This window comes from Rissa tridactyla, chromosome Z, assembly GCF_028500815.1.
Source record: "Rissa tridactyla isolate bRisTri1 chromosome Z, bRisTri1.patW.cur.20221130, whole genome shotgun sequence".
In the NCBI taxonomy this organism is placed as follows: domain Eukaryota; kingdom Metazoa; phylum Chordata; class Aves; order Charadriiformes; family Laridae; genus Rissa; species Rissa tridactyla.
The window spans coordinates 67488235-67512646 of NC_071497.1; the positions used below are offsets into that span (position 1 = coordinate 67488235).

Consider the following 24412-nt stretch of genomic DNA (forward strand, 5'->3'; position numbering starts at 1 on the left):
CAGTGCTGGACAAAGGTAGGGAAGGTGAGAAATTTGATCACACTTCAGATAGCAAGTTCTTGTTGAGTAGTCCGCTTTAAAACTAGTGTGAAATAGCAGCCATTTGAGTGTGTGAAAGGCTTTAATGGTAGTGTTACAGCATAGCGTGTCAGCTGCTAGAGGCATGATAAAATACAGCTGTAGAGTTGACTCTAACTCTAACTTCTCTTCTAGTTAAACCTCTGCCTCCACACAACTTATCAGTCAACTCAGGAATACTGCCTACTGTTCTGAAGATTTCCTGGGAGAACAGGATTTCAGGATCTGTGATGAAGCTGAAATTCAATATTCGCTATAGAACCATTGGAGACACAAACTGGATGCAGGTAATATTACTAATGTCCCTTGTCACTCTTCTGGTATAACCCCGCCATTTGTCAAACTCCAGAAGAAGTTCCCCCACTGCTACAGTTCAGAGGATTCACTTTATTATCCTTAGGCCTTATGTGGCCTCCCAAGGTAGTTTACCTGGCCTGTTCACAGAGGCTGTGATCTAGGGATTTTTGGCACAATCTAGAGTACGATGACCTTGTCTTTTCTTTGTGGACTTTTGTGCTGTCCTCCCTATCATGTTGCAGTATGTTTATTTTGAAATTTTATTCTGTACGTGCAACGTCTAGAACGTTCATGAACTTTCGTCTTCCCATGCACATGCAGAGCTACTGATCTAAATGTCATTTAAAGCTTGGGCAAACACTGTACAGTGCTGATACTCTTTTTTGAACTTGCTGTACTTGCACTTTGGTCACAACAACTGCATGCAATGCTACAGGCTTGGGGACGAGTGGCTGGAGAGCTGCTTGATGGAAAAGGACCTGGGGGTGTTGGTTGACCGCCGGTTGAATATGGGCCAGCAGTGTGCCCAGGTGGCCAAGAAGGCGAATAGCATCCTGGCTTGCATCAGAAATAGTGTGGCCCGCAGGACTAGGGAAGTGATAATCCCCCTGTACTCGGCACTGGTGAGGCCCCACCTCCGAATACTGTGTTCAGTTTTGGGCCCCTCACTGCAAGAAAGACACTGAGGTGATGGAGCGTGTCCCTACCTGAAAGGAGGCTGAAGTTGGGTTTGGTTTCTTCTCCCAAATAATAAGTGATAGGACAAGAGGAAATGTCCTCAAGTTGTGCCAGGGGAGGTTTAGATTGGATTTGAGGAAAAAATTCTTCACAGCTAGGGTTGTCAAACGTTGGAACTGTCTGCCCAGGGAAGTGGCGGAGTCACTATCCCTGGAGGTATTTAAAAGACATGTAAGTGTGGCACTTAGGGACATGGTTTAGTGGTGGACTTGGCAGTGTTAGATTTACAGTTGGACTCAATGATCTTAAAGGTCTTTTCCAACCTAAACAATTCTATGATTCTATACAGTATGGTTGTCCTGCATACATGCCTTTAGCCTGATGCAGTCAAGAAACTGGAAAAGAGTAAGGAATAGGCCTGCTTTTAGTGCACTATAATATGTTCACGTCATCAAGAGTTGTGGTTTTTTCTTCTATATTGGTCTATGAACATATTTTCAATAGCTTCTCAGTTTTGCCTTTCTTTAAGCCTTCTCTGAGAGCAGCAATGTTCCAGAAACACTCTTTTCATTAAGATCTTCCCATATTTTGTTTTAATACAACGGTCCAAAAGTATTCTGAATTTCATGACTTTTTGGAAGGAAGACTGCTTCTGACTTACCAAAATATGGTGTTTGAAGCAGGTAGCTTGTGACTAATGTAGCGTATTACTTTGGAGGAACTTTTTGAACTTTAGATGCAGAGACTAATTGTTAAGGTCACCTATATGGATACCTGGAAGAGCACTGTCCCACACAGCTTATTCTGCAACTCCAGGATCTGTTGATACATTATCCTGTTGAATCCCTGTAACTTGTCATGCATGCCCTTTTAACAGGAACACAAGACCATTGAAATAGTAACTCTTAAAACAGCTGGGCCAGCTGATCAAAGGAGGTGATTCTACCCCTCTGCTTCACTGTGGTGAGACCCCACCTGCAGTACTGTGTGCGGCTCAGCTCTGGAGTCCTCAGCATGAGAAGGACGTGGACCTGTTGGAACAGGTCCAGCGGAGGGCCATGAAGATGATCAGAGGGCTGGAGCACCTCTCCTGTGAGGACAGGCTGAGAGAGTTGGGGTTGTTCAGCCTGGAGAAGAGAAGGCTCTGGGGAGACCTTATAGCAGCCTTTCAGTACTTAAAGGAGGCCTACAGAAAAGATTGGGAGGGACTCTTTACCAGGGAGTGTAGCGATAGGACGAGGGGTTGACGGTTTCAAACTGAAAGAGGGTAGACTTAGATTAGATATTAGGAAGAAATGTTTTACTGTGAGGGTGGTGAGACACTGGAACATGTTGCCCAGAGAACCTGTGGCTGCCCCATCCCTTGAAATGTTCAAGTCCAGGCTGGATGGGGCTTTGAGCAGCCTGGTCAAGTGAGAGGTGTCCCTGCCCATGGCAGGAGGGTTGGAACTAGATGATCTTTTAGGTCCCTTCCAACTCAAACCGTTCTGTGATTCTATGACAACTGAAGCTTTTGGAAATAAGAGAGGACTAAAACTATGTTGTTTATATTGGGTGTGTATGTGGCGGGGAGCCCTCTTGAATGGGAGCTGTAGTAGCATAGAACTCAGCTTTACAATTTTTTATCAGTGCCTCTAAAATGTTTCGTCCACTTACAGGTTCCTCCTGAAGATACAGCTTCACCAAGAACTTCATTCAGTGTTCAAGGGCTCAGACCCTACACAGAGTATGTCTTTTCAATTCGTTGCATGAAGGAAGATGGAGTGGGCTACTGGAGTGACTGGAGTGAAGAGAAAACTGGGATCACCACTGAAGATAGTAAGTAATATATGAAAGTAGGTCACTGACTTTCAAAATAAGTGAATGATCAGCAATTTGGCAATAGCCAGCTGAAGTTGAGTATCCGCGCTTGAGCTGTCTGATTACATGTGCAACAAGGCTCCCCTGAGTTACTTTCAATACTGACCGACTTGACCTATGCATTCCAAGGAGCATGAGAATAGCTTCCCATGAAGCTAGTCTGGAGGTGCTCCCCGAAAACAGCTAAAATGGGAGGTAGGGAAGAAGAGCTTTCTTCACAGAAAGTTATATTCTCAAAGTCTTTTAGAAGAGACATAGGCTTTTTGCTTGTTTTTTGTTCTGAAGGTTATACTGTGTAACAGAAGCTGTTCCTGCCTTTGTGAATATTTTTTTCAGTAGACAGAATGCCTTAGTTTATGAACAGCTTGGTGTTCAAGAGGCCATTAGATAAAGTCATAGGTGAATAAGCATCAATAAGTATGAAACAAAGTATTTTAGTTATATAGGGTACTGTGGTGAGTTGACCTTGGCTGGATGCCAGGTGCCCACCAAAGCTGCTTAGTAACTCCCCCTCCTCAGCTGGACAGGGGAGAGAGAATATAAGGAAAGGCTCATGGGTCAAGATGAGGACAGGGAGATCACTCAGCAATTACTGTCACAGGCAAAAAGACTTGACCTGAGGAAATTAATTTACTGCCAATTAGAAGTCAGAGTAGGGTAATGAGAAAATAAAAACAAATCTTAATACACCTTCCCCTCACCCTTCCCTTCTTCTCAGACTCAACTTCACTCCTGATTTTTCTCTACCTCCTCCCCGCCAAGTGGTGAAGGTGGGTGGGGAATGGGGGTTGTGGTCAGTTCATCACAAGTTGTCCTTCCTGCTGCTCCTTCCTCCTCGAGGGGAGGACTCCTCACACTCTTCCCTGGCTTCAGTGTGGGTTCCCTCCCATGGGAGGCAATTTTCCACAAACTTCTCCAATGTGAGTCCTTCCACAGCCTGCAGTTCTTCATGAACTGCTCCAGCATTGATCCCTTCCACAGGGTGTAGTCCTTCAGTAACAAACTGCTCCAGCGTTGGTCCTTCTATGGGGTCACAAGTCCTGCCAGCAAACCTGCTCCAGTGCAACCTTCTCTCCACAGGTCCTGCCAGGAGCCTGTTCTAGCATGGGCCTTCCTATGGGGTCACGGCCTTCTTCAGGGCATCCACGTGCTCTGGCGTAGGGTCCTCCACAGGCTGCAAGTGGATATCTGCTCCACTGTGGACCTCCATGGGCTGCAGGGGGACAGCCTGCCTCGCCATGGTCTTCACCATGGACTTCAGGGGAATCTCTACTCCAGTGGCTGGAGCATCTCCTCCCCCTCCTTCTTCACTGACCTTAGTTTCTACATAGTTATTTCTCTCACTCCTCTCTCCTGGTTGCTATTGCACAGGTTTTGTTTTCCTTATTAAATATGTTATCCCAGAGGCACAACCACCATCGCTCAGCAATGGGCTGAGGCTTGCCCAGTGATGGGTCTGTCTTGGAGCCAGCTGGCATTGGCTCTCTCACACATAGGGGAAGTTTCTGGCAGCTTCTCGCAGCAGCCACCCCTGTAGCCCCCCTGCTACCAAAACCTTGCCATGCAAACCCAATACAGGTACATAGAGCTATTCACAAAGTTAGTAAAGCAGTGATATGAAGTAATGTGCATATGTGAAGTGTAGCATCTTATGCACCATAGCATATAAATTAAACACTCTGGTTTACTCTTAACTTTTCCCAAGGTATTCTGAATCTACAACACTTTCTTGCTTGTCAGAGTCACTTAGAGCTGCCTCTGCACTGTCTTATACCCACTTGTTTACAGTATTCTACACACAGTAATCAAGAGTCTTGCTGCTCATCACTGATGCAGTTACCACCGTGGGAAGCATGAGGAAAAGAATGCCATCTATAAACTGCTGACCTTAAGCAAGATTGAGTCTGTGCGGAAAGTGGGAAATGGTTTTGTTTTGGCTATATTTAATCACAAAAATCACTGTTTCCTTACATTTCGTTTCTTGATGACATAATCATTGCATTTGTTGTCTTGTAGATCTGGGCTTGTAATAGCCTGTCCCTTTGCAGTTACGGGTGAACACCGCATTGCTGGTATCATAATTTACTGAAGAAAACTTCTTAATCCGTTGTTAAGACCATCGGCTGTTTGGGAGCAGTATTTGGATCATGTTTAGTCTTGCACAAAAAGACTTTGCAAGCAGGATATATATAACTTCAAACTATAACTGATTAATAATGAAGATACACAAAAACGCAGCAAACCACTAGGTTAAACTTTAAGTTCGTGGCCGTGGGGGGAAAAAAAGAAAAACTGCTTAAGAGCCTCAGTCAAGTGTCAGCTTTCACTGTTTTGTGGAACAAATCCTCAGCATTGCAAAGTTGCTGCCATGCACCAGTCTGTTCACATTACAACAATCTCATCAGCTTGGCTGGCCTTTCAGCTCCTTGTGATGCTCCAGTCAGCTGTCTCCACTGAACTGTCTGTTCTGCAGGTCTGCTGCGTTGCCCTGGACTCATTCATATTCCTTCAGGACAGCAGCACTGAGACTGTTACTGCACTCAGTGTCTTCTAAGATCTGTGTCCACTCCATTCTGCAGCATGTTTTTTAACTTCATTGATTGCTTCCAGTTGCTCATGAACACATGCATTGCTTGGAAATGTACTGTGGCATTAAAGTAACTGCAACCCACTGTGTTATGGATTTAATACGCTTCACGGCTTATGAAAGTCATTGCAGTATTTCCCCACTAGAGGCTCTACTGCAGGTTTCCTCTTGAGTAGAGAGACTGCCTTCTGGCACTGAGTTGTGCCAAAACTATTAGCTGAGTATGTTTAGAATATTCTGGTACTGAATTTTTTTTTTCTTATTTTCTTTGGCTGTTTTGTTCTGCAGCATTTAATGACGAACCCATTGTTGCAGCAACTGTAAACTTGTACAAAACAAAGTTGCATGACAATAACTGAGCAGTGGTTATTGGAACACTGACATTGAAATCGCACCCTTACATTTGTTACAGTATGGAAAAAATCCTGTTTGCAAATAATGGATTCTTAACATTTTTCATTAAGAGAACAAAAATACATGTAGTGCATATACAAACACGACCTCGACCTATGCTTTTGGCCCTTTAATTTGCTCTCCAAATAAAACCAGGCTTTGGTGTGTAACTTACCTTTCTGTAGTCTGTTTTCCTTTTGCTGTTCATCTGAATGGCCCACTTAGACTGAACTAGAACTAATTTAATGTCTTTAATAGAAGCTTGAGAGGTGCTATCTGGTATATTTGTGTCAGAACACCCTACATTAGTGTCTCACTTCTTGCTAAAGGGAAAATAAACTAATTTCTTTGTGCAGTAAGCTTTTGAGGAATGCTTGTGTCATTAGCTGTGATACACTCTACATGTAAATACTATCTGTTTTCTGCTGGTTGAATAGCATTTTAACAAATTGTTGTAGCTACCCTGCCTGATCATAACAGGGCAATCACACTTTTTCTGCATAGCTTGTTAATCAGTTGTAACTTTTGCTATTGTAGTAATAAGTTGACAGTACATTTCCTATTCTGAGTTTGCTTACCAGAGGTGTGATCACCTCTTGATACACTTGCAAGTTTAGGAGCTCATGAGGTCTGTAGTTTCCTGATCCTTTTTCTACCAAACATCAGGTTCACACAAGGGACTTCAGGTTGCAATTTCAGAAAAACCTCTACCAAAATTTTATTTTTATTTTTTTTTACTGTACAGTTGCCTATTGCAAAGGTTAAATGAAGCAAGCAGACACAGGACACTTAAGTTACTTATACCATTATTAATGCCCTCAATCAAATTATATAACTGACTTTTAGATGTTGTGCTTTGTCTAAGGCTGTTAGACTCATATCCCAGAAGATTCCACATCTGCTTGCCTCCTGCATTCAAAAGATTTGTCTCAGTAGCAAGCTACCAAGATAAAGGTGTATTTACCACTACTATATTTAGGAAGGTATAATTCTATATTTCCATATGGTTTTATCCAACCAATATATTTCCAAGTGTTAAGTACTGTAACTGTCAAGTGAAGTTTCAACAGAATCCTTAAACGCAAAGTCACAAATGTACAGTCATGATGCTGAAGAGTAATGCAAGCATTCTGGCAATTTTGAAATCTTTTGGCAATTGTTTTATTGCCTAATTCTTATCAGGAAACATCTTTTGAACCTCCAAAGAGTGACTGTAGCCAAGGGTATTTTTATCCAGCAGACCAGGTTTGCTGCATAGCTGTGTATATTACAGTAATACACACTGTGATTTATGGGGATTCTAGAATTAGTAAATCACCGTCAAAAGGATTTGATTTTAAAAGCTTGTTTTGTTTCCTCCTGAATCATCAGTAGCAGCAGCATTTGTGAATCTCTTGCTGATTTCTGACTTGAATGAGAATTTAACAGTGTGGGGATTTAATTTCTTGTTTTTCCAGGAACGTTGTTATTATCAGTTAGAAACCTTTCTCTTCCAATTCTAGGATTGTGAGGAGTGAAAATACTTTAACTTGGTCCCGTTTCCATTTCATTTCTACTTTGATAGCCTGCAAGGTTGGCTTTGTTTCTAGCCTATGCTGATCCTACCCCATATGGAGCCAACGAATGGACCTTCTGGTTGTGTGCTTGATACCCAGTAGGGAATCTATTCGTCCCTCCAACTACTACAAATACTTTGCAATAGCTGTTTAGCTTCTAAGTGAGTGTGACTGATCTTTTTTTTCTTTTTTTTAAATGTGTTTTAGCCTTTCTTGCTTGCGCTCTTCCTGGTCTCCTTTCTGTAATAGCGTATCTGTTCCTTAGTGCCTTCCAAGGTGCCCTCTTCTTAAGCAGTCTATTCAGTGCAACATTTCAGTGTATGTCTTCAAACAGAGTTAAACCCGTACAGGTTTCACTGTCAAAACACCACTTTGCGCTTGAAGCTGAACTGCACCGGATCAGAAATCCTTCCTTATTTATCTTACTTGAGTCCCAGTGAGTTCTGATTGAATTCACATGTCATCTTACATTGGAGAAGTAAGAAAAAGATTGTAGTATATACCCTACTCGATTAAACAGAATGGAATTTATGTGTACATAATGGCATTGCTTCAGCTTTATGCAAAATTTACTTTCTCTGGGGGAGATACTGTAAATTGTTCTTTCAATATTCTAGTCATTTCTTTTCAACTCCTAATGACAGTATGGTTTTGTTTTCTTTGTTTACTATCTCAACCTGAGCAATGAGGATTTCAGGACTGACTGCTTGTCTGTTCAGACTGCATTGCTGTTCTGCTGTGGTGACTGGTTTTGCAAAAATACTGCTATTAGTGATTAAATATCTATGTCTTATTTTAGGCTCAGAACAAAGTTGTTATAGTAGGAAGTGAACATGAGGCGGGTCATGTTGCATTCATGATCTATATTAGACAAGATGTACAATTTCTTCTGTTTCACGTGAATCAAATCAGGGTACTCAAATGAATTGTTAAGATTGTTTGCTCCAATTCCCAGTTCTCCTTCCCTCCTGATGTAAAAGCATAACAGACAGGTGCACACTCTACGCTTGATACTGTTTTTTGGAGGTAAAACAGCCAAAAACTGGTCATGATTAGTATGAAAAAAAAGCAATAAAAGAACTCCCAGAGAAAACATAGTCTAGCAAGATTATAAATTTAAATGTACTTTAAGATCATCTTTCTGTTAGGGCTAAGGCCCTCAGAAAGGATAAGCTGCTTTTTATTGCTTGATGCACTGTAATAGATCGATTCATTCTACTTTGAAATTAAATTTGTAGTGGAAATACCACTTGAATTTTTTACAGTACTGATGCCAGAAAATATTTTACTGTTGTACAAAAGTACTGCAGTTGTGTTACCATTTTTAGCATAAAGGATATGAGAAACTCGGGGAATTCTTGCAGGAGAAATTAGTCCTCTTGTTAACTTTTCTGCACTTTCCTTTTTTAGGTGACTTGACATTGAGGTGTAGGGAGAGTGTTGCAGCTACAGACCATAGCAAGGTTTGCAGTATACAGACATGCAGGGCTGTGCCTCTGAGCACAGGCTGCTCGGTATAGGTTCAATTGTGCCTCACTCAGCACTGTCATCATCGGCCCGTTGTTGCAGGTGCTCAGCATGGTGACTCAGTTATTTTGGTACTGTACACTTAGAGCAGTACTGGTGTTTTGCTCATCCCTTCAGAAAATCTTTCCATGCAGGTGTTCCACGTAATGTATCAAGCATTTTTTTCGCTGAAGAACTAAGGAAGCACTTTTTGTATATGTTTTTATTTAAAAAAAAAAAGGGTAAGCTTCTAATGATTCTAATGATAGTCAAAGTATGAATTCAAACAGATTAAATAAAAATATTTCTACTATTAAGCATTGTTTCTTTCATCAGAACCATCTAAAGGACCACCCATATGGAGGATCATTGACGCTTCTCGCTCACCAGCTTTCTGGACTGTGCGTCTGATGTGGAAGGTAAAGCAACAGGATAAACTGCATCCATTGAGCATTCTTTTAAAAATATGAGGTTTTAAGTGTCAAAATTGACCTCAGCAAACTTGAGTAGATAGCTGGAATAGTACAGGTTTTACTGATACAAGAAGTTACTTTAGTATTCTTATTATAATAGTTATGAAAAATTAAAACTACAGATTTAAAGGCCATCAGTTAACTGACACACATCTGTGATCCACAGTACACAGAATCTATTTTCAGATTCCTGTCTTGTTGTCCTTAAGCTGTCTGTGGAATTGGAAACTTTCACTTGAAGAAAGTAAACCATGTTATGCCTTCTGCTGTATCCTAAAACTTTTCTAATGCTGTCTGGACAGGGGTACTGCAGTTGCAAAATCCATTAAGCCTAGAGACATTCCTGAGTCAAAACTTACTAAATACAGCACTGCACGTTTGCATGGGGTAGGCTGTACCCTCTAGTTTGCCAATTAGTCCAAAGCTGAGAAAGTGAATGCAATTGTCGTCAGTCCCCATCTCATGCTTTCTTTTGCTCTGTGAGCTTTCTCACATTTGTTCTGTCTTTTTACTATTACTTTTTCCCTATTATTAAGTGGCTTTTGTGAAGTTACATGTATATTGATATGGCATCATTTCCTGATGTAACTCATGACACATACCGCTTCTGGCATTATTTAGCTTAGAGTTGGGAAAGTGGTGCTACTGTACAGTTTCAACAATTTTTTTAAGTTATCTGAAAACTAATACTGTTACATAGAAACATAGTATTTTTCTGTGCTAGTAGATAACGCAGAAACAAGTATTTTTCCATGTGTAATAAAAAAAACCTACTCGGGCTGTTTCATGTTCAGGTTCACCACAGTTTAAGATGTGAGATTCCCTTTATGTTGTTGTGTTGTAAAGCCACATAAAATGCAGGTTTTATCAACACATGTTCTTCAGTCTCTACAGAATAGGTTTTATTAAACTACTAGGTAGGACTATGAACAAAGAAGAAAGAGGATTTAAATGAGCAATAACTCTGAAGTTACTGCTTTATAGAAATGAACACACGTTATTTGTGCTTTCCTTAAATACACAGCTATTTGATCTGTGTAACTTGTCTTGCTCTCAGATTTTTAAATTATGCATCAAAGACAGTAAAGTTTGTCATGTTTGTTCAGCATCGATTTAATCAAAAACGTGTTTCTAACAGGCATTGGAACCATTTGAAGCCAATGGAATAATCTTGCAGTATGAAGTGACTGTCAGAGCTAAATCATCTCTCTCCAGTCCACCAGAAAAATACAACGTTAATACCACCAACCTTATATTAAAACTGCCAAATGGAACTTATGAAGTAACTCTGATTGCCCACAACAGAGTTGGGGCATCCCCTCCATCAGTTTTACTGATCCCAGCAACTAATTCAAAAGGTTAGTGTCCTAGTAATGTGTCTTTCAACTGCATCTGCATGGTTTTTGTTATAAGAAATCTTCAGTGCTGTAAAATGATACTTTTTACACGGACACATAATTGAAGTATTAGTGAATGTATCTACAGTCTTATATAATTATGCTGCCTTTTATATATCCGGGAACGTGTGGAATTATGTAGTCACAGGTGTATTTGAAGCTACGTGTGCTATTTTGATATTCTTTTTGGTCCTTGGAGCTACTGTGCGTTACATTTCCTGTTGCTTCTTTTCTTGGCATAGCAGGCATTTTTGGTTTTTTGATTTTTTTTTTTTTAAATATCAAAGAGCTGGGGAAGCAAGCATCCTTTACTTCATGTATACACCATCTCACCATTGTTCTTCTTCTGCATTCTGATCCTCCCCCCGCCCCTTTCTTCTGTTGTCACAGTCTCACTTTCCCCCATTTTCATTATCTTGCCTGGGTGCTTTGTCATCTGCTTCCACTGTTTCCCTACTGTTCGTGTTCATTTTTATTATGTTCCTTTCATTGTCCAGTAGGAGTAATAACTATATGCTGGTTTCTCTTTACTTCCAGCCTCCTCTTAGACAGTCCAAACAACTACCAGGACAGGAAGCAAAAAAGAAGTATACGGTCAGGTGCTCCTTTTAGTGTAAACACCAAGGGATAGCCACGGGTTGTAAACTATTAGATGAGCTAATTAAGGATATATTTCAAACAGAGTAGCATTCCAGCCAGACGTAGTTGGCAAGGTACATGAATGTGACGATTATAATGGGAATTTAGAAGTGTCTCAGGGTTTGATTTCTCTCTGAAATAGACCCTTTCTTTTGGAAGAAACCTGGTAGCTTTGAGCTTTTTAGGCTTTGAGCTACACGGTCAGCCTCCTAGTGGGAGGTGTCCCTGCCCATGGCAGGGGGGTTGGAACTAGATGATCTTTAAGGTCCCTTCCAACCTAAACCATCCTATGATTCTGTGATCTCTTTACGGTGCAATAAGGCAACTTACTGTGTTTGAGAACAGAGAAGCTGAGTCTAGTCTCCAGTTTTTAAATAGCCTGATACTGCTTATTTTGGATTTCTGCTACAAGGATTCAGATGTAAGCTTCCAAATCGTGGAAGATGGCTTTTTCATTATGTTCTGTCAACTTGTCACCATTACAATAACCTAAAAGTTGTCCACATTTGACAAAATAGCTATTATTACAAATATCTAGTGGAAGAATTGTCAATATTTATCAGGTTTCTGTTTTCTTCCATCACAGCTCCTGTGAAGAATGTCAGAACACTACCTAAAGATGGCAAGTTGTGGGTAGGGTGGACTGCTCCTAACAGTTACGTTCTTAAATACGTGATCGAATGGTGTCTGGTGTCCAACAGCTCAGACTGCGTCATAGAATGGCAGAACGAACCAGGAAATGTTCAAGGAACATACTTAAAAGGTATTTTGCTCATATCTGTAAATACTTCATAGAACACCCTAAAAACCTAGTAAGTATTCTCAAAGTGAGGAAGAACCTTATGCTGACTAGAACTTTATTGTAGGACAGGAATCTGGGATAGTCCTGAGGGCTTCTCTCAGTTTATCATAAGTGTGGAAGTATCTGTCTATTTTTGTCAAATACAAAACTGTATCTAATTTTGCATTTTTTAATTTATATTATGTAACATCAAAGTTTTTATCTGTGTTTTGTTTAGTCTTCTCGTTCTTGGAAACCATTAAAGTGGTGAAAAGGCTGATTTCCTTCAGAATCAAATTCTCTTATCCCTCTTTCAGTTCAAACAATGAAACTTGATCAGCTTTACAGTTCCTTTGAGATTATTGTCAGTAGCTCAAATCAATATTTTTGGGATTCAGTGCTGCGGACAGATAAAGGCTTTTTATTTAAAACAAATAGAAAAAAAACAGACTTCTATGAAGTCTTTTTATTAAATTTAACACTTGAATGTGAACCATTGTATTGTTCCTTTAGTTAATATTTTGGAGCAGTGTATCAGTGAGATCCAGTTGCATTAGATACAGGTGCATCTAATAAAACCCAGAGCCCTGTATCTGAAGTAAACAAGAAGGGTGGTGAGGAATTTGACCGTCTGTGAAACAACACATTTTAAATTCCTTTTATTAGGTGATATAAAGCCGTTCAAGTGTTACTTGATAACTGTGTACTCTCTGTATGCCGATGGTCAGGGAAGTGGACAGTCTGTGAAGGCTTATCTTCAGCAGGATCGTAAGTACAAAATAGTCATATAGACTGACTTTCTTGACTAAAAATAATGAAACCTTTGCTTTACTGTGGACTTTGTAATGAAAAGTAGTCCTACATTTGAGGGTCATCTGAAATAATTGATGTTGTCCCTTCTATTAACATCCATTCTGTTTATTTACAGTATTAAGGAGTTAAACAGATCTCTATGCCTGTTTTTTTCCCTTTTTTCAAACCTCTATCAGACAGTTTGGCATGAGTTTGTTATTTTATTGGTATAGTAAAATTTCTATGCTGATTTATTTTAAATCTCAACTATGAAGCCAAGACTAATTAATTTTTGAAGATTTCCTGTGATCTGCTGAGTACTGTTTTTCATATCTCTTTTCATGGAGGTTTCTCTTCTAAAACATCTTGGTTGCTATTTTGTCTGAAAAAAAATGCTTTGCAAATGAGTTAATGCAGCTATTCCGTTGAAGTTTTTATGGAATAGAAATTCACTGCTCATTAATACACTGCTTTTGTGGATGTGAGGGTGCCCAACGGAAACTAATCTTCATCTCCCATTACAGGTCCTTCAAAAGGACCAACTGTTCAGACAAAAAAAGTAGGAAAAGCTGAAGCTGTTTTGACATGGAACCATCTCACAGTGGATGAACAAAATGGATTTATCAGAAGTTACACCATATTTTACAAAACTGTTGATGGAAATGAAACAGGTAATGGAAAGCTGAGAAAGTGCTTTGTGCCATTGAAGTATTCCATCTGTCTCCTTCCTAATACATCTTCTGGAAAAACAAGATACAGAGTAGAGTATGGCTGACAGTCTGTTCTAGTGACGTAAAGCTTATGTCTGGGGCCTAGCTCTCCTCCATACTGAACAGAAAAGTCCTTAATAAAGAATTCAGAGCATTCAGTCTGTGTATAACAGGGTACTGAGTTTAGTTTCTGAAAGCTGATTTGCAGGTATTGTGCTCCCATGTTTCTATCTAAATACAGGGTGAGATCAAAAAGAAGGGATTTTTAATCCTTCTGGAACGCCACATCAGTATATTACTGATGTAAAACATCTTGTTTGAAGTGCATTTTAGTTCTCAATAGTGTGTATGACCTGCAGGAACAAGGCAGGGAGCTAGCACTATTCAAAAGGTTTTCTTTTTTAGATTTGCGTAAATTGGAAGGACTGATTACTTATGCCTGCCCTACTTTTTGTTATTTCTAGTTAACCATGTTTTTCTATTTAGTAACTAGCTGGTTTTAGTAAGCCATGTAGTCTGCTTGTTATAGATCTTTAAGTCTCAACTTTACTACTAGTTTAGTTTGTAGCTACATTCTGGGGTGAAAAAACACACATGGGAAATTAACACAAAATATCATAAAGAAATAGACTAAATTCAAACACTTGAACAGAAACAAATGAATCTCAGCATTTCTTGTACCAGTTTGTAGTCTTTCTGTGTCTGTTTTGTTTTCCATACAGCCAGGCATTCTACTAAAACTATCTTGTACATCTGAGGACATGATGTCCTAATGCGACTGTGTTTGTACAGATCTAATTGTACAGAAAAGTAGTATAAATTTTTTCCTCTCTTTAGCTGTGACGGTGGATCCTTCCGAGACAGAGTATACGCTTTCTTCTCTAACCAGTGACACACTGTATACTGTGCGGATGATGGCATACACAGATGAAGGAGGCAGGAGTGGTCCTGATTTCACATTTACTACACAAAAATTTGGTAAGGAAGAGTGGCATGATTGGTAGAAGTAGAAAGTAATGTTGCAGCAGTATAGCAAGTCTTTGTGCAAGATCTGATGGGAGGGGAAGGTGATTTTATTTAAAAGAAAAAAAGTTTTCAGTTGCATGATATCCAAGTAGCCTATCTAGTACTCAATCACAATGAGGTGGTTTAGCCAGGATTTCTTCTGATTGTCCAGAGGACAAGCTATCCTCTGCAGGTCTCATGGATCGCTCTTTTATGTTGGCAAACATGCTGGGTTTGGATGTGTTTTATGTATCCTTTAGGTTATAGTATTCTTTTGCCCCAACTTGGTGTGAGTCATTAGGATTTACTCCTTCCCCTTGCCTTCTCTTCTGGTGTCTGATGGGTCCTACCATGGTCTTAGAGTCCAGAGTCTTTGTTTTAATCTGAAGTTAGGTTGGCCTTTATTATCCTGATACAGGTGTCCTGAGGAGCTGCAGAGGTGTGCTGGGATCTTAATCTGCTCATCTAGCTGCCAGTTGGCACGTACCGTTCTTACAGCCATTCCTCAGGTTCTCATTCATATCACTGTTAAAGTTTGCTCCAGTTCTCTACAGAGAACTGAAGAGACTCATTTTGAAGAGATGAATTTATTGTACATTCAGCTTTAGAGAGTGCTTCCCATTTGTAATGGTAAGAGCAACAACATTAACTGAACTTAGTTGTGGAAAGCACTTTAGATCAAGCAGATTTTTATAATTTTTTTTCTGTATCGTGTTGCTTTTCCCTAAGCATTCTGTAAGGTTTACTTAAGAATGTGTATAATATTGGAAGAAATGCATAACAGGCATGCGACCTTAAGTGTTTGCAGGGAGGGGATATTTTCATGTACAGAATAAACTGATGGATGACTAGTGATTTTGTTTACGTTATTTATTTGACCATGATGTTGTTACAGCAGCCAGTACGCCACTGAAACACCTGGACCACAAATGAATTTACATAGATGTTACTGTCATATCTGCACAAACCATAAAATTACTTTTCTGTCAGTATTACAGCGTCTAGAGCAACCTGTGTTTTTTGTTGATGCAAGGCATGAGATTGTTGGGACAGAGCTTTTCATGTTTTCACCAACAGACTCTTTTCAGATGGTGAAGAGGTTCTTCTGAAGGTGAAGCTTAAGACTGAGCGCTGTGGGTGTATTCAGTTTCAGATTCTCCCTCTCCCTTTGGGAATGCATGCTGCTACTGAGTTCCTCAAATGCCAATGTAGGGTATAACTGCTTCTCTTAATTTTCTTCAGGGAAAGGAGAAATTGAAGCCATAGTTGTACCTGTGTGTCTGGCGTTCCTGTTGATTGTGCTCCTTGGAGTTTTGTTTTGCTTCAACAAACGTGACTTGTAAGTATAAATGAAGTCTTTCTCTTATGCTTCTGGTATTTCTGGGCATAAGAGACATGGCAATAACTCAATACAAACAAGTAAATATTCTGTAGATAGATCAGAAGAAGAAGGTAAAGCGCGCATACTTTGATTGGTCATAAACATTTTTGTGTTTTCCTGGAGAAATCGGGGCTCTTATGGTACTAATTTCTTACTCTTAACGATTAGCACACAAACTAAATGTTCCATGACTCAATCCTACAGGGAAATTCCTGCTTTTCTTGCTAGAGCTGGTCAGGATTAGGTTTGTTAGGTTTTGATCAGGGTATACTGTCTGTGTTGTTTTCTTAGTCATCATATGACAGTAGAATGATGATCCCTAGCTTGTGAAGCACAGCATATTTTTTTACTGGCTGTGTTTGAGCTATTTAATTACAGTGTTAGTAAACATTAAGCTTTTCAGCAAGTTTTTCTTCAAATATTTTCCCTTCATTTTTAGCTGTGAAGTTGGCTTAGATTTTGACAGCTGTGATGTTCATAGTTACCTTAAAGAAGCAACAGTGTATATTTATACTGACATGCATCATAGACTACCTAAATAATTGCTCTGTAGATTCTAGAGTGGTATAAATATGAAAATCCCTCACTAACCGTTACCATTTTTTGGTTTGCTGTGTGTGTGGAGGAGTTGTAAGTGCAGTGATGTGTTTTGCTAAATAGTACAGCTTCCTACAAAGATGTAGATAAGTGCAGGAAGCATTCCTATTTGGAAATAAATACTCTTGTAAAATTGCTATGTAAGGAAGTGGTGTCGTGGATTGTCCAGTACTTGCTATCAACATAGGAATTTGGGGAGTGCATCTTGCAATTTTATTCTGTTTTTAATTCTTTACAGAATTAAAAAGCATATCTGGCCTATTGTCCCTGATCCATCCAAGAGTAACATTGCTCAGTGGTCTCCTCAGGTTCCAGCTAAGGTAATATTTTCTGCATCCTGTTTCTTCCTAGTCTACAAGGTTTCAAATAAACTAACCAGTAGGAGTCTTCTGTCTTGTAGCGTGCACGGATTTCAAGGAAAAAAACATGGATGTTAAGTTTCATGACATTGTGATACAATATGGTTAGAAGACTTCAATGCATCAGTAGGTTCAGCATGAGAAATATGTTAGCACAAGTTCACACCACAGAGCAGGCTTCAGCATTGTGAATTATATTCAGTTTACTAGTTGGAAGGGTTAAGTCCTTATTATTTTACTCATTCATGGGAAATGAGGATTAACTAAACAGAATTTATGATTCCCATTCTTAAAACCTTGAAGGACTTGTTTGCCCAGTTGAGTCATGAATGAGAGAGAAAGCTCTATGAGTTCCTCATGGATGAGGAGATGGCAGCAAAATTTATTCCCCATGTGGGGTGAATGACATAGCAAATTCTGTTCAATAAACTGTGGCTAACTTCTATGAAGAAGTGCGGTGATGTTGGACACGTTATTGGAAGTAATGTGTGCGTGACCTCAATATAGAATGTTCCTGTGCTGCACAGCAAATGGCTGTATGTTTACGGCTCTTGAGAGTAATTAAAATTAGAGCAAATGTTGCATATCCGCTGTAGTTTTAGAATAGCTGCATAATTAAGACTTCGTCTTGGAAACAGAGCTACATCCTTCATTTTGTAACAGATACTTTACAGATATTGCCAAACTTAGTAAGAAGAAAACTTACATGAAAAAACTTGAAACAATTACAGAAGAAAAATTCAGATGTTTAATGAGGGGTTTGATTTTTAACCTTCCTCTTAGGCAACATTCATCTCTTTCTTTCAGCATAACTTTAGTTCCAAAGATCAGATGTACCCAGAAGGCAGCTTTACAGATGTAAGCGTCGTAGAAATAGAAGCTGATGACAAGAAGTCTTTTTCAGAACAAGATCTAAAACCCTTTGACTTGCTTAAAAAGGAAAAAAGTACTTCAGAAGGACACAGCAGTGGTATTGGAGGATCCTCATGCATGTCTTCTCCTAGGCAAAGCGTCTCTGACAGTGATGAAGGTGAAACTACACAAAACACTTCAAGCACTGTACAGTATTCAACTGTAGTGCTTAATGGCTACAGAGACCAAACACCTGTACAAGTCTTTTCAAGGTCTGAGTCGACTCAGCCACTGCTAGATTCAGAAGAGAGATCAGAAGATCACTCTGGGGGGGGTGACGGTACATCACAGAGGCAACAGTATTTCAAACAAAATGGTGGTCAGGATGAAACCAACACAGACAGGCCATGCTTTGAAAGAACAAAGCAAATTACTCCAACTAACGAGGGGGATCTTGTGGGATTTGCACAACTGCAGATCTCAGGTGAGAGTTCGCAGCTGCTGGGCCTTGGGCTAGAAAAAAATACCCAGGAAGCTGCTCTGCCAGATGTTTTACAGGCAAGTATCGAAGGACAAACTGTGAGACCTGGAACAGTGGAAGGAAATCCACCATCAGCTGATGAAATGCCAAAAAGTTACCTCCCACAGACTGTGAGACAAGGAGGCTATATGCCTCAGTGAGAGAAGAGACTGGCTCTGTTTAGGCCTTCATTAGTGCCTGTTCACACTTTCTCCTGTGTTTCCAATAAATTAAGCTAGGAATTTTTATCTGAATGCAGATAGAAATATTGAAATTAAGTGAAGAGCAATTTGACAAAGTACAAGGACCATGTTTTTGTGGAAAATTTGCAGTCCAGACCTACTGGAGGACTCACCTTTATGCACTACACAAAATCTTTTGTCTGGATAGCTGAACAAGCCTTTGTGCTACCTTGGATTTTTTGTGTATTGTCATATCAGATCTACACGTGATTGAAAATGGCAAGTTTCAGTTAATCACATCAGCCAATAGACCTCCCAGAAGAAACACTTCAATTTGTGGCAGTGTACAAGCCTAAAAAGCCAGCTTTAGTTGCTTGGAGCATCTTTGTGCAGAAGACTGAAGCATAGTATTCTAAAGTGGACGAATACTTGGGTCATAACACTTTCCCGTAGCTTGATTGACTTTCTGAATTTTGACTTGGCCCAGTGTCTCAGTTTCCAGTTCACCAGACCTGCAAATCATGTTCGTCCACATTTAAAAATTATAAAAATTAAATAGAACTTGCTATGGTGTGCAAATAAGAAAACACCATGATTGCTTGACTCTGAATGCTACTATATTAATTGATATTCTGCCTATGTTTAGGTATGCGTGCACATGAACTATCTAATAATTTGGCCTAAAAATGTGCCTTGCAAATTGACGCACAGCAATTCAATCTCACGTTCAAAAGTTTAAAAATCCAGAAGAAAACACAGATTAACAGTTACATAAAGGTTTTGTATCCAAATCACTGTCTGATTATGTCATACCTCTCTGATCATATAAATTGCCTTTGTTTAATAAGTACACCTTTGCTGTATACAGCTTGAGAGGCAAGTAACGAGCTCTAAGTTTTTACCATTTTTCTAATTGCTCAGGAGAAAGGGAATATGACCTTCTTCCTGATTGCCTACAACAATTAGTGTGCTGTAACCTCACCACTAATGCTGCAGGACTTCCTTGAAACTGAAAGCAGCAAAATAGCAAAGCATTGAAGTCACTGAAGCTTTTGGAAGAAAAAAAAAAACCTACACCCTGAATTTGAACATTACTGGTAGTATGTATCTATTAGCAATCATGAGCCACAAATAATGTGTCGTTTTTAAAATTCATTACTTTTTTGTAGTGTCTCGCTTTTCCCCTGTTTATACAGTTGGCCTTTCATTTCTTGGAGACTGTCTCTACCAGGGTTTAAAGAAAAGTGAAGTTAAATTAAAATAAACCCCTTCTCCAATGATAACTAGAAGTTTTATGGCACTCTTGGAGATTATTTTTTTTAACCTCAATTTAGCCTAGTCAGCTTTCTAATCTGACACTACTAAAGCCTCAATTCAAAACACTAAATGCTGTGTGGTGAGAATAAAACAAGTGTTTTATTTCTCCTTCAGCAAAAGAACTATGTATTTTAAACTACCTGAAATCTTTTGTGCTGTCACCTCTGGTGCTGCTGTTCTGCAAAGCACTTACTAAAGGCCCTGGAAGGGGCAGGTGTCAGTATCATTTCAGCTTCCCTTGTCTTTCTCTGCCAGCTTGCATGGAAGGACAGGTACGCATATAAGTGTTCACGCATGTCTTCTGCTTTTGTTACAAAGAAATTCAATGCTAGAGTAAATTCATAAGATGACCTCTTGAAGTCTGGACTATTTCGAACAGATAAAGAATGCAGAATCTTTAATAACATTTCAGTATTCCACAGGTCCTTTCTCCCATTTTTTTTTGTATCTGGGCACTTTTTTTAAACTAAACGGCTGTGTTACAGCTTACTATAACTACACCTTTGTTCAGCCAGTCCCTTTCCTTTTCTCCCCACGCCACTTCAGCACCTTCAAACTCCCTTCCAGAGGCCAAGGGCATAATGAAGACTATGCTGTCACAAGACAGGAGAGAATCTCTTTCGTTTTTTCAGAGGTTGAGCATTACTTTGTCAGAACACATTTCTTGTGGAAAATAATAGCTGTTACTTCACTGGGGGATGGGCCATCTTCTCTATGCAAACTTCATAGTGACTGTAGAAACAGCAAGTAAAAGGGAAAGTCTCCGTTGAGCAATGTGTGTGCTTACTAGAACTGCCCTGCAGCCACGTGCACCTAATCCACCTCCTGCTCATCCCTGAAATATTGTGGGCCACAACCTGGCTACTTAGTCTGAAAATTGCTTCAGAGGCATGGATTTTTGCAAAAACATGCTGATGGTGTTGTCTTTTTTTTTTTCCCAATTGTTTTTTGTGATCCAGTGATGCTAACTTCTGATAGCATATATTGTATTGAGGGACAACTTCATTTGTTCCTGAAGTTGCGATTTGCCTGTCTATTGTGGAAAAGGAAGGCATTTTGTTCTCAGTTGCTGTTAATCATGGACCATTTCCAACGTTAAACAAACAGCATCAAGAGATGCTCCTTTTTAAAGGTCTGTGCTAACAAGAGTTCTGGCCTGTCACTTCTGGCATCCATCTTTCTTTGATGTTTATGGGCCAGTGGTAATAAACTGACAGCACTGTACAGGAGTGTTTCCTAGAGAGCATTCTGTCAGTCTGGCAGTTATATTCTATCTTCAGGCTTGTGCGTTTATCTAGGGCTAAAATACTGAAGACTAAGCAGGAGATACTGGAGGGTTATAAATTACAGGTTTACAGCTTGTTTGTAAGCCTATGTGCCAAATACTATATCATGCAGTGTTCAGGGTTTGGCTTGATTTTATTCTTTGGATCATAACAATCTAATTGTATCAAACAGTTGCATGCATGTTTTTAGAGTGTCTGTAATGTAATTATAGGCAACCAACTGAAATTCTCTGAACTTGGCCCTAGCATAGTAATTAAAGAAAAAGCTTCCCACCCCTCTCCCCAATAACGATGGTGCACTTTACAAAATAAAAGTATTATTAAAATAAAATCACACTTCAGTATTGACACTTTCATGTCCATCTTAATTACCTGGACTGGAATTTTTCAAGTAGGGGTGGGAGAATAGTTGTAAAGACCTTGTTAATTTGGTGGCAGAAAGGGAGGCTAGTAGAAATACAAAGTATTTTTCCTGCATTAGCATGTTTGAAACATCTCTTAAGTGCAGGCTGGCTGACTGCTCCTCTGTTTAGAAGAAAAGTAAATATATTTATCTCTGTAGATCTGTTGCAGTGGTCCTGTAAGAACAGGATGCTGTTGGTTTTTTTTTCCTGAGGTGTGTTGGCTTGCTTTCAGGGCAGTTAGTCTGGGAATATCCTCCCCACTGTAGTGAAAGCCTTGGGGTTACATTTCATACGCCCTACTGTAGTGTGAACTAAACTGCCTGTTAAGGCTTAACCTGTCAGCACAAAGCACAGCAGGGCAAAAATTTTTCCAGACTTCATTCTGGAGTGCTTGTGACAAGCATGTGCCTGTCTGTGCTACAGTAGCCTAGCAAAATGCTAATTATCAGGACTGGAAAAACTTGGCCCTGGGAGGAGGGGGGAGTTTTAGCATGCGAGGGCTGAGTCCAGTTCTTGGGCACGGGAGAAGTCCCATGGCCTGGGGTGGGATTTGCAGCTTCAGCTTGGACTGTAAACCATGGGCACCACCAGATTGTTAAAACTTGCATTAGTGTGCCCAATATGTGGGAATCGCCACGCTGATTTAACTTCAGTAATTGAACTTGTTTAATTAGTGCCAGGTCTTGAATATCCAAGACCCACATCAATGTACGCTGCCATGGTATTGACTTCACAGTGGGATCTGAAACTCCAAAGACTCTCAAATTGTTAATAGTCAGCCCTGCTCCAGGACATACACATTTTAAATTGTAATTTATGTGCATTAAATGGGACTAAATATACTAGTTTACTTTCCCTGAGACAATTGTTGTAATTAATTGTTATTTGGATACATTCCTTTAACTATGTTAAAAAGTTCTCCTGGCTGATGGATTGTAAAACTTCATTAATCCCCTGTAACCTGTTGTCTGTTTGCTAGGATGGATACATACAGTCATTTTAAATTCCAAGAGTTGCATTTAATGTTATTTGGAAGCAGTTGATAACAAAAGTGTTGAGTGTCATGAAACAGCCATTTGGGAATTACAACCAACCCCACAGTCTTCAGCTTAGCTCTTGATCCAGAAAATTGCAGTAAAGTGGAGGTATAAGTGCAAAAGTCTAGAGAAGGGTCAAATTAAGTATTTTGCTTTGGAATCAAATTCCTATTTCTCTTCCTTAAAAGGGAAAGGATCGGTTAAAAAAAAAAAAAGCTAAAAAGCATATGTGTGTTTGCTTTCACTGCTGTTTCCTTTGTAGTACTTGTGCAATCTGAGCCATTCCTGGAAATGAAAACAGTGCTGACTTAATGCACAAGGATGCATTTTGAGGCCACAAGATTTGGTACAAACAAATTTAAAATTAATGGCTAAAGGCTAGATCGCAACAATTGTCCACTTCCCCACTTCCCCCCCCCACCTTAATTTTAGTGCAGAGAGAGGGTGGGCAGTATGTGCCTCCCAGAATGCAACCTTAGCCAGTACTTGTGCTTATTTGCAACCTTGAAGGGGATATATGCAATAAAGTCATCGATACTCTGCAGAAGCACACTTCTGTAACAATAGGTGAAAAACACATAATGGCACAACAGTCCGCACTCGGCAGGAAAGTTCCGCGTCCTCCTGCTCAGGCTGAAGCGTCTCCTGCACCCAGCACCGGCCCTTCTTCTCTGGTGAATGCAGGCATGGTGGACGAGCATTCTCTGCAACAGCCATCGCTCTTCTTCATATCAAAGCACATTCGTTAGTGGATCCAGTCAACTTGCCGTGTTTTTTTTTAACACACCAGTCTTGTTTACAGTGTCACGTATGGCCTGACACTTTGATACAGCCATGGATTGCCTAGTAACCAAGTGCTTTTATTTGAGGTTAAGGTCACTGAATGTTGCTGTGTGCAGATACATGCGTCTAGCTTAGCGGAGGCATGGGACATGGGGATAAACATACTAACAAGGAAAGTGCCTTGATGCTGGATTGGATGGCTAGTGAATGTAAACATTAAGTAAAAATTTTACTATGTACTTAAAAGTTATGTATCGCTGATTAACCTACTGGTAATTTGAATGCCAGCTTTAAAGGGCTTGCATACTCTGGCCAGAGGTTAAACTTGTAAATTGCTGCATAAGCTGTCTATACCTGGAAATGTGTTTTAATACCAGTACACTATTTTCATTCTTTTGCAAGCTGCATGTTTATTGTCATATAAACTCTGCTTTCTACAATTTACTTTATGGTCAGTGTTGAATGTCTTCTTCTTTGTTACCCAACTGAGCCTGAATGTTGCATTTGTCTAGTACATAATATAACAAAACAAAACAAAATTCCATACTTAACCGTGTGTGCTGGAGTTGGTGTTTTGTAAGGCTGACTGAAGTAGTAACCACAGAGGGAAAAGAGTCTGGGCACTACCTAATAGGCCAGAAGCAGAGAGATGTTCCCAAGGAGAGACAGGTGTACCAGGACAAAAGTCTACCTATCTGGGTGCACTGGGGCCAGTTCAGCAGCAGCTGGATGCTCTTTAGCCCCCGCTTTGTAATTACTCCCATAAATAGGTGTTGGCTGCAACTGGCTGCCCTTGATGGTGGGACAGGTCACTGTGCCAGGGCCCTGGCGCGGTTCCAGCTGTCGGAAATGGTGTGTGTGTTCTGTGCCTGGGGTCTCGCCAGGGAAGGGGTGGCCATGTCTGCCTGCGGCTCCGTATGCTGAAGGGATAAGCCGGCACTC

General features: G+C 40.0%; 1 protein-coding gene across 4 annotated transcripts in view; it reads left to right on the forward strand.

Annotated features, from left to right (window-relative positions):
• Positions 1-23914, forward strand: part of IL6ST (interleukin 6 cytokine family signal transducer) — a 36689-nt gene extending 12775 nt beyond the window's left edge. For 3 of the 4 annotated variants that reach the window (XM_054185394.1, XM_054185392.1, XM_054185393.1), the window contains exons 6-16: positions 214-365; positions 2712-2871; positions 9292-9374; positions 10567-10786; positions 12051-12227; positions 12912-13013; positions 13562-13708; positions 14585-14725; positions 15995-16091; positions 16969-17050; positions 17897-23914. In XM_054185394.1, coding sequence (XP_054041369.1) covers positions 214-365; positions 2712-2871; positions 9292-9374; positions 10567-10786; positions 12051-12227; positions 12912-13013; positions 13562-13708; positions 14585-14725; positions 15995-16091; positions 16969-17050; positions 17897-18622 — 2087 coding nt within the window. In that variant the 3' untranslated portion in view covers positions 18623-23914. Of the gene's footprint in view, positions 1-213; positions 366-2711; positions 2872-4929; positions 6068-9291; positions 9375-10566; positions 10787-12050; positions 12228-12911; positions 13014-13561; positions 13709-14584; positions 14726-15994; positions 16092-16968; positions 17051-17896 lie in introns of those variants that run through there. The other variant, XM_054185395.1, reaches the window with a different exon arrangement.
• Positions 23915-24412: the final 498 nt, after the last annotated feature.